Source organism: Pteronotus mesoamericanus, unplaced genomic scaffold (genome assembly GCF_021234165.1).
Source record: "Pteronotus mesoamericanus isolate MK-2021 breed Mesoamerican mustached bat unplaced genomic scaffold, CSHL_Meso_final scaffold_174, whole genome shotgun sequence".
Taxonomy (NCBI): domain Eukaryota; kingdom Metazoa; phylum Chordata; class Mammalia; order Chiroptera; family Mormoopidae; genus Pteronotus; species Pteronotus mesoamericanus.
In genome coordinates, this window is record NW_026555309.1 from 18883752 (window position 1) to 18899562 (window position 15811).

Here is a 15811-nt window from a genome sequence, read left to right on the forward strand (position 1 = left end):
TAACTTGAGATTTGAGACTTTATCACACAAAAAGCGGGAGAAAACTGTAACCCACTGTTTTATATCAAATAAGGATTGACGACGTTGTTTCTATGCATCTGTTCTGCCCCTGCAGGAAGCCAGCTTTATCATCTGGATGTATCCTGGGGCTGAGACTTTTTATAAATATAAGAATTTTCCTTTTTTTAAAAAATGGCAAGCAGAATATGGCATACAGCTGTGGATTTGCTTATATATCATGCTTGCACTTTTTTCCCTGGGCTTGTTTTATACAGTATATGGCAATATGTTGTCATACAAATTCCATGATTAATGCTTATTTATGAAATCTTGTATAAATATCTTAGAACTCGGTCAAACAATGTGCAAGTTAAACATTTTTTTCTCTGAATATTGGAATGACAAATCCAAGAGGAATAGTAGGCTGGATGCTTTATGTTCTTTATCTATAGAAAAGTCTCATATGTAAGATTTTCCTTTTATTATTCTGTTATATTATTCTTTTTCACTTTATTTTGCTAGGCAAGAAAACCAGTTTCAAATATATCCCTCAGAGAAATAGAGTGAGTTTAAATGTGGGAATCATTAAGAAATAAGAATGTTAATTATTTAATAAAACACTAAATAATGATATTTATTAAGATATATTTGATTTCTCATTTTGATTCTGACCTCTGTTAAGAAGCATTTCTTTGTGTTTGCTTCATTCTTACATTAAAAGAAATCTGTCCCAGAATAACCTGTTATATTAGCCTTATTTTTTTTTACTGAAATGTTAAATTGCTTATAAAATACCATTTTGCAAATGAGGCAGATTTCAAGTGTGAATAAATTCATTGCATCTTTCAAATTTAAATCATAATAAAATGTTTAAAATTATAAATATGAAGTTTTCTCTGTAGCTCTTATCAGAAGCATAGTGTGATGATAAAATATTCATAATAGATAATAATTATATATCATAGATTATAGATTATGATATAATATGATCAGTGATACATTGGTTGAAAAATATTTTTTTCATATATTCTTGTTTCCCTAGACTTGTTTTATTTTCTCACATTTAGTCCATTATGGCTAGAAGTTGAAAGACTTGTTTTCCTTTTCTTTTCCCTGCTGTCAGGTGCAGCTCTTGTATGAGCTAACTGATATCATGAGTAAGGTGTGGAACAAGATTCAGAAAAGAGGCAGTCTCAGCCCTTCCTCCCCGTACCCAGAGGCCATGGCGGGGCCTGTGCCCAGCTCCCCTGTCAGAAGCAGCGTGGGCACTGCGCCTCCAGACACCAGCACGTGCAGCCCGTCTGCCGACGTCGGAACTACTACTGAGGTAAGTGTTTCCGGAAAATTCTGTTACCAAATGAAAGGTGATAGATACCACAGAATTTTGTATCAGGATTGAGAATGAAAAGGAGCTCACCTCACTAGAAGCTGGCAGGTTTGGAAGGCTTATGAGGAGATGTGGCAGCAGTGGCTCTGCCTTCACTGTTCCTCCGAGGTCCAAGTGTTCAGTCAATTTCAGTAGGTAGGGAGGTAGTTCGGGACAGTGGGGTGCTATGAAATGGTCAGAACTGAGACACAGTACAGGTGTGCTTCCTCAGAAGGATGGAAATTCAGAGCTGAATGCAAAGGAGGCTCATGCTTCTCCTTCCCCTACCCTCTCTGCCTCTACCCCTCTTTTCAGCTTGGCTGTTATGGTTATCTTTAGTGCGTTTCAGTTCTGTTAGACCCGAAGTCCTCTTTCCTCTGATCACAAAAGGTTTTCTTTTCATTTTAACATCCTAAACTCACCCAACATGCCAGTGCTCCTTTTGGACAAGAAGTATTTTATAATGCCTTCTTTACTATCCTGAAATGAAAGTAAAAAATAACCTACATATACATATAATTTCAAAAATATGTAATATTTATATAAAACATACAGAAAGTAATTTAAGGTACAATAATATATATTTCAACATATAAATACTCTGGCATAACTACATTAGAAGACATAATGACATAGTCAAGTACATATAATTACTGTGAATGTAACTGTTACAAATATACTTGTACAAGTCTGTGTTAAATACCACAAGTGTTATTGTTGTTGGTGGTGTGATTTTTCTGAAATAGTGGCAAACTCTTGGTAAAGTTTCAAACAAAACAAAGTTTAGTCTTCCTTTCATTTCGGTAGTCACATTTCTGGAACTCTTAGTGTATAATAAAATCAAGCAGAAATGCCAAAAAAATGTGTTTAGATTTAAAACAGAATTCAATTTTATGCCCACATTTTATAAACAGGATTTTTAGTTATGCGAGTGCCTGTGAGACAGTCTTAGGTTCTCAGGACAGTGTCATCACAGGGTCTCTTGATTCCCCAGTTCCTAATCCTTAAATGCAAACAGTGATACCCAATCACTGAGTCAACCAAAAACACCCTAATACATTTTTAAAACACCCCCTACAGACCTTAACTTTTATCTCTGAGGAATAGTGTAAATAGGTGGAAATAGAAGTTATGTTTTTGTTTTTGTGTAAAGGCGTATTTCCTCTGGAAACAAAGCTATTTGCAAAATACAGAATGGGAGAAAGAGTAAAGTAAAGGGGTGTTAATTTCTTTTTTCTTACTCAGTTAAAAGGACACTTTTTTACATACTTTTAGCCTTTGACACACGTTGCCATACATCTACTTGACCCCTGCAGAAACAACCTAAAGATCCCTGCTCATTCCAAATCTGTAACCCGATGACCTAAATAGCAGATATGTACCCCCACCCCTACCCCCAAATGAGGCATAGGTATAGAATCTAGCAGTGTGCCCTTATGAAGTCAAGGGGGTATATCTCTTCTAGGGCAAAAGCAGTGAATTCTTTCTTGGAGGTTCCTAGTGTTGATAGAATGCAAGAGCTCCTATAGTAAAGAAAACTATTTAACTTCATTGACTGCTATAGTTTTAAGCTGACTTACCGCAGACCCTTTTGTCATAGCCTGCTCATTAACATTTCATAGAAGACACTTTGTGAAATGCTTTGGTAGAGTAATCAAAGCTTGAGATGATAAATTGTTAGGCAAGGATAGTAAAAGTGAAACTGATAAATGAAGTTAAATCTCAGAGACATTTCAACGGCAGAAAGGAGAGGGTTCCATTAAACCATTTTTTGCTAAGTGCTGTATTCCCTGGGCTGTTGAGATGACCATGACTACCTATTGTGGGAGTGGTCTTTTGGTAAGAACCATTTAAAAAACACTGCAAGTCCAGAAAAGACAGGATTCATATGGAATGGTCACTCCTTTTGGTCATCTATCTAGGGACTGCCATTCACTCAAAATGCAGTATGGATGGTCCCATCTAGAACTGTGCAGTGACCGTCTTCCACGAAAGGACATGAGGGCCCTGTTATGAGATATAATAGAGAAAAAATGCCCTGGGGTTACAGAGGAATGATGAACACATCCATTGCACCTGGGTTGGTGGGTATTTTGCAGAGGAAGTACCATTTGAGACAGATTTTCAAAAATGTTTAAGACATTTGTAACCATTTTGGTGTAGTAGGTGTATAATAAATATAATACACTTGAAGAATGGTGTCTTCATTAGCCAAAGTGAGGAAGTTAAGAAAGGGAGAGATTAACAAAGGGAGTTATTTTTCTCAGTCACTTAAAAAAAATTAATTCTGATTTTATTAATAAGTTCCTTACACGAAGGTATTAATTTAAAATTAGAATGTTGAAGACTTTTTAAAAATCAGATTATAAAGATAAACGATGAAAGTGCTTCTAGTGGATTTGTTGGTTTTGTGATAGCTGTGGATTTAATGTAATCTGTGTGAAAAGGTCTGAAAGTAAAAGAATCTTAACACAAAACATTTTTTTTAATTTATAAATCATGTTTATTCTATGACAGTTGTCTCAATTTTTCCCCCTTTACCCTCCTCCACGCACCCCACCCCCCACCCCCCGCTCCCACAGTCAATTCCCACTCTGTTGTCCATGTCCGTGGGTCATTCAGACATGTTCTTTGTCTAGTCCCTTCCCCTTCTTTCCACCACTGTCCTCTTTCCCCATCCCCTCAGGTCACTTCAGTCTGCTCCATGTTAACACAAAACATTCATTTGTTAATTTTCAAGAAAGACCAGGTAAAGCAACATACAGAACATTACAGAGTTTTGGGGGAAAAGTAGCAAATATTTTTAGAATATACCCTCTTCTCTTGTTTACATAGTGTGGTCAAGAAAAGAGATGATTACTACTAGGCCAATATGGATTTGAAGCCCACAGTCATGTGAGAAGCTTATTTCCAGAGAAATATCTTAAAATAAGTTAGCTGATTTATTTTCCACAAAGAGGAGGAGGATTTTTGTGAAGACAGTTAGGAAATGATGATCAATGTTACAGCTTTGATCTAACTTTACAACTTAAAGGAGGTATTTATGTATTGAATACTTCATGTTTCTCTTCTTGCTCTCAAGGAAATATTTATATGGAGATCAAGTTTAACTGTGTATGCATCTGAGTTTAAATTTAACCTCTTTGAGAACTAATTGGCAAATGATGACATCAGAAAATAGAGTCATTGTTTTCTTCTATGTGTATAAATGTTTTATCTGTGACTCAATCTGTGGTTGTTATATTCATCCTGAATTCAAAAGTTGTGCCCAAGCTTTCATTTCTCATTTCTCTGTGTTTATAGTGTTGTCGGAACAGTATATAATGACCTTTGTAATTTTCATTCCTTTTGAGTTCCAACATGGTAGGTATGTTACTGTGATCCTTTGAATTTGCATTTAAAAATATTTTTCTTTAATTTTGATGAATTTGCCTGAATAGTTAAATGTGTTACTTCCTGAATGGAAATAAAACCTTGTTCTCTCCCTGGAGAAGATAGTGAGTGGGGCTGGGGAGGATAATAGGGGATATGCATATGTTTTGTTTTAATCCATTCAGAAGCCTTTATTCCCATTTGGACATGGCTTTCCTGGAAAGTTCTAGCATCCCTTAGCTCCTCTTGATAATTATGTCTTAATAATCTTTTGATTATGAGAAGACATTCTGTGAGCAACACTATTATGAAGTAACAGAACTATACAGTATATATTTTGTGGTTAGTTGTAGCTGTGCTTTCCTACGGGTTTCATCTTATTTGCATATATAGAAAGTGTTATCTGTTTCTGGAGTAATCACAAAAAGCTCTACATCGTTAAAAGATTCCTTCGTGCCTCTTCCAAGGGCCAAGAGAAGTCATGTCTCAGCATAGCTGTGATGCACCAGTGGTGTCTCAGCACGCTAATTAGGAAGTTCAGAGTTGTACCTCTTTGATTGACATGTTTGTAATATTTTTATTATTACCCCAGTAACAGGGTATTGATGAATTTAAGTAAAAGTGTTACATTTAAATTGTTTTATATTTATATCCCCCCTCCATTATAACAAAATAATGTTATAACAGCATAGGGCTACTGTGGGAAATCATTTATTTAGTGTGTCAGAGTGTGTTTATGCAGCCAGGGGTAAGAAGAAACTGAAGAGTAAGTTGAAATTATATAATTGTTTCACCCCAATAGGTTTTTAAGAGTATGTAAGTCACACGGGGGCATATGACTGTCTACTCAGCTCTCCAGTGTTGTCCATCTCATTTTCTGCATGCCTTTGAACCACTCTTTTTTCTGTTTCGTCACCTCCCCACCACCACTCTCACTAGCTCTGTATTTTCTTTCTAGTCATTTCCTCAGTTCCCTTTTTTATTGCAGTTTACTAAGTCATTTTTAGCTATTTCGGATCTTCTTGGTGGGTGTTACGAGCAGGAGGTTGGAGTGAGAGAGGTTGATGTTTTCTTTCTTGTTCCTTCCCCACTTTGGTACCCTATATAGCAAACACCTGACTTCCTTCTTTAGTCTGGGGAAGCCTCAAGTAGATTGTCCCTTTTGCTGTAGAAGCATCTCTTCTTGGCTCCAAGCTTTCGCAAAGGACAGTTTAACTGAGGCTCTCAGCCTGGTCTCCAGTCCCTGAGTACCACTGCTCAGCCCCAAACCCTGGCCTCAGCAGAGCACTTCCATTTGCCACCATGAACTCTTGCTCTGACTTGGTGTTTCCTCTTCATTTCTGACTCTTCGAGATTTGCTCTTATGTGAGGTTTGGGTATTGTATTAGTTAAAAAAAAAAAGAAACTTGATCTTCAATCCTGCAGTTTTAAGAGAGTTTAATAAAAGGACAAAGGTGTTGATTGGGAAGGGAAACTGCAGGAGATAGTCCAGTATCTGGATCTAGTAGCACTGGGATGTTGTTGCCACCAATAGGCTTAAAGCCAGGGAGGGAGAGGTTATCAGAATAAGTGATAACCTCTTATTCTGTGAATAAGTGCTGACTGCATTCTCCTCCCTCATTCTTATATCCTGCCACTGTTCCTCATTAGCTGAAACCAACCAGAAACCAGAGAACAAGAGTATTACTATATATTGTTCATATAGGTTACCCTGCCAGGCACAGAGAGTAGAGAACAGTGGAGAAAAGAAAAGACATACAGCACTATCATGTATTAAAACAAATTCTTATTGTATTTTATCCAGAATTTCCTTGCTTTTGTAGTGGAAAAGAGAAATGTTCATTTCAGTGTAGTCTGCTGTGTTGCTTGATTTAAAATTTCTTTAACATCATAAAGTACTAAGTACCATCGTTAAGTACTGGTCTTTTGAATCTTGATTTTCCTTACTGTGCCTTGTACATATTATAGTAGGATTCCAATACCACTGATTAACTTTTTCAGTGATTTTTTTATGGTATAACATAAGTACATAAAATATACTGTCTTAACCACTTTGAAATGTATGATTTAGTGGCAGTAAGTATACTCACAATGTCGTCTGACCGTAACCCCTGTTCATCTCCAGAACTTTTTCATCATTTCAAACTAGAACTCTGTTCTCATTATTGATGATGACTCCCCATCCTCCCATGTTCCCATTCCTATTCTTGATAACCTCTTGTACTTTCTGTCTCTATGAATTTGCCTCTACTGGGTACCTCATCTAAGAGGAGTCATACATTATTTGTCCTCTTGTGTCTGGCTTATTTCACTTAGTGTAATGTTTTTAAGGTTTACCCATGTAGTGGCATACGTCAGAATTTCATTCCTGTCTATGGATGAGTAATATTTCATTGTATGTATATAATGTGTTTTGTTTATCCTTTGATTGGTTGTTTGGCATCTGTATTGTTTATACCTTTTGGCTGTAATAAATAATGCTGTTATGAACATGGGTGTACAAGGGTTGATTAAGTTTTAATGAAATAATTTTACCCTGAAGAAATTATATGCATCTTATCTGACTTGGATCTGACAAACCATTTCAAAACTAATGAAATACAAGACATGCTATTTTAATTTTTCTTTACATGTTGAAATATGTTGATAGCTGAGGCATTTGGTATAAAAACTAGGGGTTGAAGGAAAGAAAGTGAATTCAGAATCTTTAAAGATACTTTATTCAGTACTGATTTTCTAATTCAAAAGATCACATTTCTGACATTTTAATGTTGCTTGCTTTGTGCTAGTATGGATGGTCTAGAATTATAGTGACACTTAATATTATCCCTGAGTTTGATTTGGCAGAGAATGTGGGTACCAAAGGGAAAAAAAAAGAAAATTAGAGTAGTGTGTTTAGTCTCTATAGTTACCTTTCAAACAGAACAATAGAATTAGTAATTTTCTCTAAGGTGTACTTTTTTTCTCCTGGGGAAAACTAGCTAAATTGTGTCTGCTGTATTCCCACTCCTCACCATAGTCTCTCTCCTAAGAATTGCCTTCCTCTGACTTTGGTGTAATGATTTTGCATAGTCTCTCTCCTAAGAATTGCCTTCCTCTGACTTTGGTGTAATGATTTTGGTGTAATGAAAATGCAAAGAAGTTTCTCTTAATTCTAGCAACTTACTGCTATATATAATAAAAAGGAATTTTTGGAGAGGTCATTTAGACTGGCATCCTTATTTTATGTACTAGAAAACTGAAACAGCAAATTGAAGTGTCATACAAAGGAAGGACTGGGCCAGCTTATTTTAGCGTGATTCTAAGTTGATGGAATCTGTGGAGGAGACTTTGGACTCAGACAACTTGAGTGTTTCTCTCTGTAGCTCATCACATTATTTAACCTCTGTGCTGCAGTTTCCTCATTTGTGAAGATGGGGATAATGTTAATATCCATCTCAGCATGTTAGTATGAGTATTAACAGACTGTACAATTTTTCCATATATCCTATGAACATGACATTCCTCTACTTATTTATGTGTTCTTTAATTTCAGTAAGGTTTTAGTTTTCTTTTTAGAGGTCTTACGACTTCTGTAATAGATTTGGTCTTTGATATTTGATATTTTTTTATTCGAGATGAGCATATTATTTTTTCTCTTATATTCTTTTAATGTGGCTAATTACATTAATTGATTTTCAAATATTAAGCTGATCATGCATTTCTGGAATATATCCAACTTGATTGTGATATATTTTTCTTTTTATATCTTGTTGGGCTGTGTTTGCTAGTATTTTATTTGGGATTTTGGTGTCTATAGTCATGAGTGATACTGGTCTTTAGCTTTTCTTTCTTAGAATATTTTGCTCATATTTCGGTATCATGATTATGCTATCTTCATAAAGAGAAATGTGATGTGTTCCCTCTTATACTCTGGAAAATTATGAATTTCATGTGAAAATTCTCATAGTCACTATATATTTCCCTGATAATCAGCAAGGTATTAACTGAAAAGGCAATTTGGTATAACATACATCTCATCCCAACTGGAGGGTCCTGGTTTATGTGTTATTTGAATATAGAAGAAGTTTTAATTTAGGAGGTTATTAGAAAAGAGAGAGAATAAATGGATGGACAAAGGACACTGTTGTAATTAATATAAAGGGAATATAGGCAAGGATCTTGATCCTGTTCCCACCTCGGAAATTTATATTTCTGTATTCCTAGAAAATGAATTTTATACTACTTATTGATAAAATAAAACTTAATGATAAAGTAAATATTTGAATCCCACTCCAGTATCAAGCTCTTTATCAAATAAAACTAATTAAACATTTATTATAGATGATAAATAAATGCAGTCTATTTTTGTTACTATAAAGGTACGATTTTACATCACAGTTAACTTTTTTATGTCATTTTTTATTGTGGTAAAACATACATAACACAAAATTACCATTTTAATCACTCTCAAGGGTACTATTTTATGGCATTAAGTACATTACATTGTTGTGTAACCATCACTCTCACCCATCAATCTCCAAAACTTTTTCATTTTTTTCAACTGAAATTCTATGTCCATTGAACAGAATTCCCCATCTTTTTTTCCTTTTATTGAATTTATTGGGGTGACACTAGTTAAAAAAATATACTTCTTTCAGGCACACAATTCTATATCACATGTACGCTGTATTTATTGTGTGTTCACTACCCTAAGTCAAGTCTCTGTCCATCACCCTTTATCCTCTTCCTCCCCTCCCTCCACTTTCCCCTCCCCTCCCTCCACTTTCCCCTCCCCTCCCTCCACTTGCCCCTCCCCTCCCTCCACTTTCCCCTCCCCTCCCTCCACTTTCCCCTCCCCTCCCTCCACTTTCCCCTCCCCTCCCTCCACTTTCCCCTCCCCTCCCTCCACTTTCCCCTCCCCTCCCTCCACTTTCCCCTCCCCTCCCTCCACTTTCCCCTCCCCTCCCTCCACTTTCCCCTTCCCCTCCCTCCACTTTCCCCTCCCCCTAGCTGTCACTACACTGTTGTCCATGACCATGAGTTTTCTCTCTTTTTTCTTTCTTTCTCAATCCCTCTAACCCCCGTGTAGTACCCCTCACCCTGACAGCTGTCAGCCTGCTATCTATGAGGCTATCTCTATTTTGCTTATTACTTTTGTTCATTAGATTCCACATATTATCCCCATCTTAATATTTTTTAACTTTGTCTCATATTTACTTATTTATTTAAATATATATTTTATTGATTATGCTATTAACAGTTGTCTCATACTTTTCTCCCCTTTATTCCCCTCCACCCTACAGTCCCCTCCCCTCTTAGTTCATGTCCATGGGTCGTACATATAAATTCTTTGGCTTTTGCATTTCCTATACTATTCTTAACATCCCCCTCTCTATTTTGTACCTACTATTGATGCTTCTTATTCCCTGTACATTTTCCCCCATTCTTTCACTTCCCCCTCCCCTCTGATCTCTGTTTCTGTGATTTGTTCCTGTCCCAGTTGCTTGCTTAGTTTGTATTTGGTTTTGTTTTTCTTAGGTTCAGTTGTTGACCGTTGTGACTTTGTGTCATTTTACTGTCCAGTTTTTGACCACCTTCTTTTTCTTAGATAAGTCCCTTTAACATTTCATATAATAAGGCCTTGGTAATGATGGACTCCTTTAACTTGACTTTATCTAGGAAGCACTTTATCTGCCTTTCCATTCTAAATGATAGCTTTGCTGGATAGAGTAATCTTGGATGTAGGTCCTTGCCTTTCATGACTTGGAACACTTCTTTCCTGCCCCTTCTTGCCTGCATGGTTTCTTTTGAGAAATCAACTGATAGTCTTATGGGAACTCCTTTGTAGGTAACTGTTTCCTTTTCTCTTGCTACTTTTAAGATTCTCTCCTTATCTTTAACCTTGGGTAATGTAAGTATGATGTGCCTTGGTGCACACTTCTTTGGGTCCAACTTGTTTGGAACTTTCTGGACTTTCTGTATCTCCTGGAAGTCTATTTCCTTCATCAGCTTGGGGAAGTTCTCGTTCATTATTTTCTCAAATAAGTTTTCAATTTCTTCCTGTTCCTCTTCTCCCCCTGGCACCCCTATGATTCAGATGTTGGTATGTTTAAAGTTGTTCCAGAGGTTCCTAAGCCTCTCCTCATTTTTTTGAGTTCTTATTTTTTCATTCGGTTCTGGCTGAATGTTTATCTTTTCCTTCTGCTCCAAATCATAGATTTGAATTTCAGTTTCCTTCCTTTACTGTTGGTTCCCTGTATATTTTTTTTTATTTCACTTTGCACAGCCTTCACTTTTTCCTCCATCTTGCTACCGTACTCAACCATTTCTGTGAGCATCTTGATTACCAATGTTTTAAACTGTGCACCTGATAGGTTGGCTATGTGTTCATCGCTTAGTTCTATTTTTAGAGCTTTGATCTGTTCTTTCATTTGGGCCATATTTCTTTGTCTCAGTGCACCTGTTACATTGGAAAGTGTGGAGCCTTAGGTATTCACCAGGGTAGGGCAACCCAGGTTGCTGCTTTGTGACTTGAATGTGGGGGAGGGGTCCGAGAGGGACAATGCCATTTGCTCGGTTCTCGCCTGGCTTTCAGCCACTTCCCCTGCTACTCACAAGCAAATGAGGCCCTTCTAGTGCTGATTCCCTGGTAGGTGGATTTGTGCATGTTCTAGGACCCTGGGGGTCTCTCCAGTGAACTCTCTTGTGAGGCTGGACGTCTCTACCATTGCTACATTCCCCACAGATTTTTACAGCCAGAGGTTTTGAGGCTTTCTTTTCTCTCACCAGAACCCTGGGTTGCAGAGCCTGTCTCGCACCCCACCTGTTCCTCCCATTTTATCTGCATGCAAATGTGGGACACCCAGTCTGCCAGCCACAGCCTCGCCCACGTGGTCCTCTAGCCACAGCCTTGCCACGCTTCCTCTCCACCCTGGCTGTCTGTCTCCGCCCCTCCTCCCTCTCTGGATGAATGTTTCTTTAACTCCTTGGTTGTCGGACTTCCATGAATTTCGACTTTCTGGCAGTTCTGGTTATATTTTGTTTTTAAATTTGTCGTTGTCCTTCTTTTGGTTGTGCGAGGAGGCAAAGTGTATCTACCTATGCCTTCATCTTAGCTGAAAGTCTCCCCATCTTAATAGTAAGTCTTCTGACCCACAAACATGGGACATCTTTCCATCTGTCTGCATGTTTGGTAAGGTTTTTAGCAATACTTCATAGTTTTCAGCATACAAGTCTTTCACCTTCTTGGCAAAGTTTATTGCTAAGTATTTCATTCTTTTTGATGCTATCATAAATGCAATCATTTTATTATTTTTCTTATTGCTCTCTGTTAGTATATAGAAATACAACTGATTTTTGCAAGTGGGTTTTGTATACTGAAACTTTGCTGAATTTGTTTATTCTAACAGTTTTTGGTTCTGTGTGTGTAATCTTCTGGGTTTTTTATATATAAGGTCATGTCCTCTGTGAACAGAGATGATTTTACTTCTTTTTCAATTTGGGTACCATTTATTCTTTTTTCTTGCCTAATAGCTAATGGCTAGGGCTTCTAGAACTATGTTTAATAAATATTCCACTTAAGTTTTTAAATAGTAGGCTGTATTTTTAAGTTGAAAACAATTTTCTTTTTTGCCAGTAATTTTGTGTGAAGGAATGCTTCTATCATTGTTTCAGCTCTAATAAATTCTGCAAAAATAGCAAAATATGAGAAATTGATCCTCTGTTGCCTTTTCTATTTCAATATTGGTTGTACTTTTTATGTTGTTTCTTTTCCATATTAAAAAATGTGTTAAGTCAAACATTTTAGGATAGAAACAAAATAATTTAGACTGAGAGATTACCATAGGTTCAGAAGTGAAGGTATCAGATAATGGTTATATCATTTCAATGCCATGCTGGATGTGAAATATAAATTTTCCATCATCTGTCACTAATTATCTTTGTTTTCTCAGGATATCATTAGTTTAAGCAACTAGTACAGGGCTTATTACGGAATACACTTTACCCATACTGGTTTTGAATATATGAATAGTAAACAATGTGGGAATATCAACTCATTATTATTAAATTAAAGCTGACTTATTGTGGTACAGGGCATAGAGATATATATGTTCATTAAGTCACTACAAATATATTTTGATGTAAATACATAAAACTCATGAGCTTATTTTTTGTTTTTATGTCTTTGTTTTAAACATCATTATTTTATATTTCTATTAGATCTGTTATATGCATTTCTTGAGAATCTAATCCTACTGTTTGTTGTGTTCTTAATTCTTTGTTACAGTAGATTGTTTCCTTATGTGTTGTGTAATTTTATTTTGGGAGTTCTTCTTTAATGGGTCTTTATTTATGAGGCTCTTCTTACATAGTGTCAATGGCCTGTTTCCTCAACTGGGCTTTTATGTGTTTGCTTCTCTGAGGGACTTTGGGGTCTGTCGTCACTAGCCTGGGACCTTTTTACTGTTAATTTCATAGCTAGAAGTTTTTATTTTTGCTTTCTTGTATGTATGAAAAATGTCTTTTATATGCCATATTCATTTGCAGCATTGGTATAAGAAATAATTTTAAATCTCAGAAAAATTTAAAATGCTAATTGATTGCTAGAATGTTGATTTACAACACACACTACAGTAAGAATTGACCGAGTAACCTCCAGTGTGTGGCAACTTAGGTTCATGACAAAATTTGACTTGCATTCTTTATTGATTCAGGAATTAAAATTGCTTTTAGCATCCCTGTTCTCAAAAAGTCCAGCATAAAATGGTTCATTTCTTCATGTCTAATAGTTGTTTAAAATGCATTTATTTCCAGTTAAATTAAAAGTGGAAATTGGGAATTGGGAGCAAAATGAATAAGGGTGATCAAAGGGTACCAACTTCCAGTTGTAACACAACTCCTAATAGGTAATGCACAACATGGTGACTGTAGTTAACAGTACTCTGTTGTGCATTTGCAAGTTGTTATGGGTAGATCTATAAAGTTCTTGTTGCAAGAAAAAATAATTTTTAACTGTGTGGTGATGGATGTTAACTGGACTTACTGTGGTGGTCATATCACAATATATACAAATATTGAATCATTATGTTATACTGCTGAAACCAATGTAATATGTCAATTATATATCAATTTTAAAAGGAGTGGATAATAAACTGTTACATAGTTTGACATTATATACTACAGCAACATTGTTCTCACTTGTTCAGTTACTCAAGTTCAGTTAACCTCAATGGTAATGTACCTCAAATTATTATTCCAAACAACCCTTTAGAAAGTAAACTTACTTTGAACATTTAAGATTGTCTCATATTAATTTTAAATCTTTTCCTAAATATAGACTTATTTCATTTAATATTCATCTTTAACGTTTAGTAGGAAACTTTTATTCAAAGTGTGGAAATCTTAGCATTTCGGTTATCGTCTAATCAATTAAATAGCTGTTGAAAGAACAAAGGTAATATATCAAAGCAGATTAGAAAAGTGAAGGTTACTATTTAACCTTCACATACCAGTCAACAAAATGTTTTGTTTGTGATGCTTTCTCTATTTCTAAACAATTGCAATAGAAAAATTTCTCTAGTTTTTCAATTATTGGCTTACATGTTTTTGGTTTTTAAAATTCAAGGAGTTTTATTGTTAAATATAATCTATTAATCTGAGACCACCTTACATTTGTTGTGCTTATTTATATCAACTATGTATCTGGGCACCACTTTGAAATTGTGATTTTGAATTAAATCCCTAAATAGTACTTGCATTTAAAAAGTTCATAAAAATGTTAAAACATCTACTATTTATTGTTTTTTCTTGTTGAGTTGGGTCAAAACTATTATTTTTAAATTGTTTTAACTGTAAAGAATTTACTATAAATGAATCTAGTTTTAAAAAGCACACTCTTAACAATTGTTTGTATTAAGTAGAAGTATTTGTTTATATGATCCTTGGATGATTTATACTTTAAACTATGAGTAATTCTTTTCATGCTGACATGTTGATAGGAAGCACCATACTTTTCAGTGAATATAGCTCTAGCTTCCTTGGATATCCATCTGGGTGGTGTAGAGGGGGAAATATGAGTGAAAGGCTTAAGCACTGAGCTTAAAAAACAGTTAATCATTTTTCCCACCCTTGCATTGAAATAATGGGAGCAAAGGTAGTGGAAACCACAGCAGGCCACTTGTTACTGTTGACTTAAGTACAAACAGTGGTGGAAGTGTTTAGCCCTTTGGGAAGTTTCGTGATTGAACAAGAACTCTGGAGTTATTTTGATAAGGGAGAATAGCAATGTGGCCAAAACTATGATCATCCCTGAGCTCTGAACCAGGCCAAGGATGAAGGGCTGAAGTGTTTGCTCTTCCAGATGAACAAAGATAAATTCAGCTAGGAAAATAAACTCAGTATTTTAGTCAATTTGCAACAAAATGGTGAAAGAATTAAACTGTATATTTTAGAACTTGGCATAAAGAGGTGTGGGAAAATAGTTCAGCATCTCCAATTCTGGCTCGATTTTTGCTATAGAATTGGAAATAGAGCAGAAAATTAATGCATAAACATATTTAACAACACCACACCAAATGTCATAAATCCAAAATGAAAACTGAAACTCTGTGAGGAAGGCGAGCAAAACTTTTTCTCAGGAGAGCTTACTTGTTAAATTTGAAGCCACAGTTTTCTCAGCATTCGTATTGAATATATCGAATGCTGTGAAAAAAATCAATGTTTCATTGATATGAGAAACATCTCTTTTCTCTGCTATTTCCATTCTTGTAATTGTGATGTTCTTCTGTTTGACGGAGAATTAACTTATGAATGCTTCTCATTCAAGAACCTATTCTTAACGAAAGACAGTGACTATGATGTCTTTTATTTAATTTGACTTTATAAAATGCATCCTTTTCTGTGATTAGTTTGTGCTTTTCATTAGATGTTGTGTTACATTAGACAGCTAACCAAAACCCCCAATTTTTCTATAGCTTCTAAATTCTAGGTATTTCCATTATAGCAGATATAGGACCACTTAATATTGGGGAACTATTTATATGAAAACATCACAGACAGGAAGCTGTTTACTTTGCTTCATGTAATTGGATC

The 15811-nt window shown here is 35.7% G+C and overlaps 1 protein-coding gene across 4 annotated transcripts in view; it reads left to right on the forward strand.

Moving 5' to 3' along the window:
• Positions 1-15811, forward strand: part of VPS13B (vacuolar protein sorting 13 homolog B) — a 673385-nt gene that overhangs the window by 326595 nt on the left and 330979 nt on the right. For all 4 annotated transcript variants that reach the window (XM_054590316.1, XM_054590313.1, XM_054590314.1 and 1 more), the window contains exon 25: positions 1124-1327. In XM_054590316.1, the coding sequence (XP_054446291.1) occupies positions 1124-1327 (204 nt within the window). The remainder of the gene's footprint in view (positions 1-1123; positions 1328-15811) is intronic.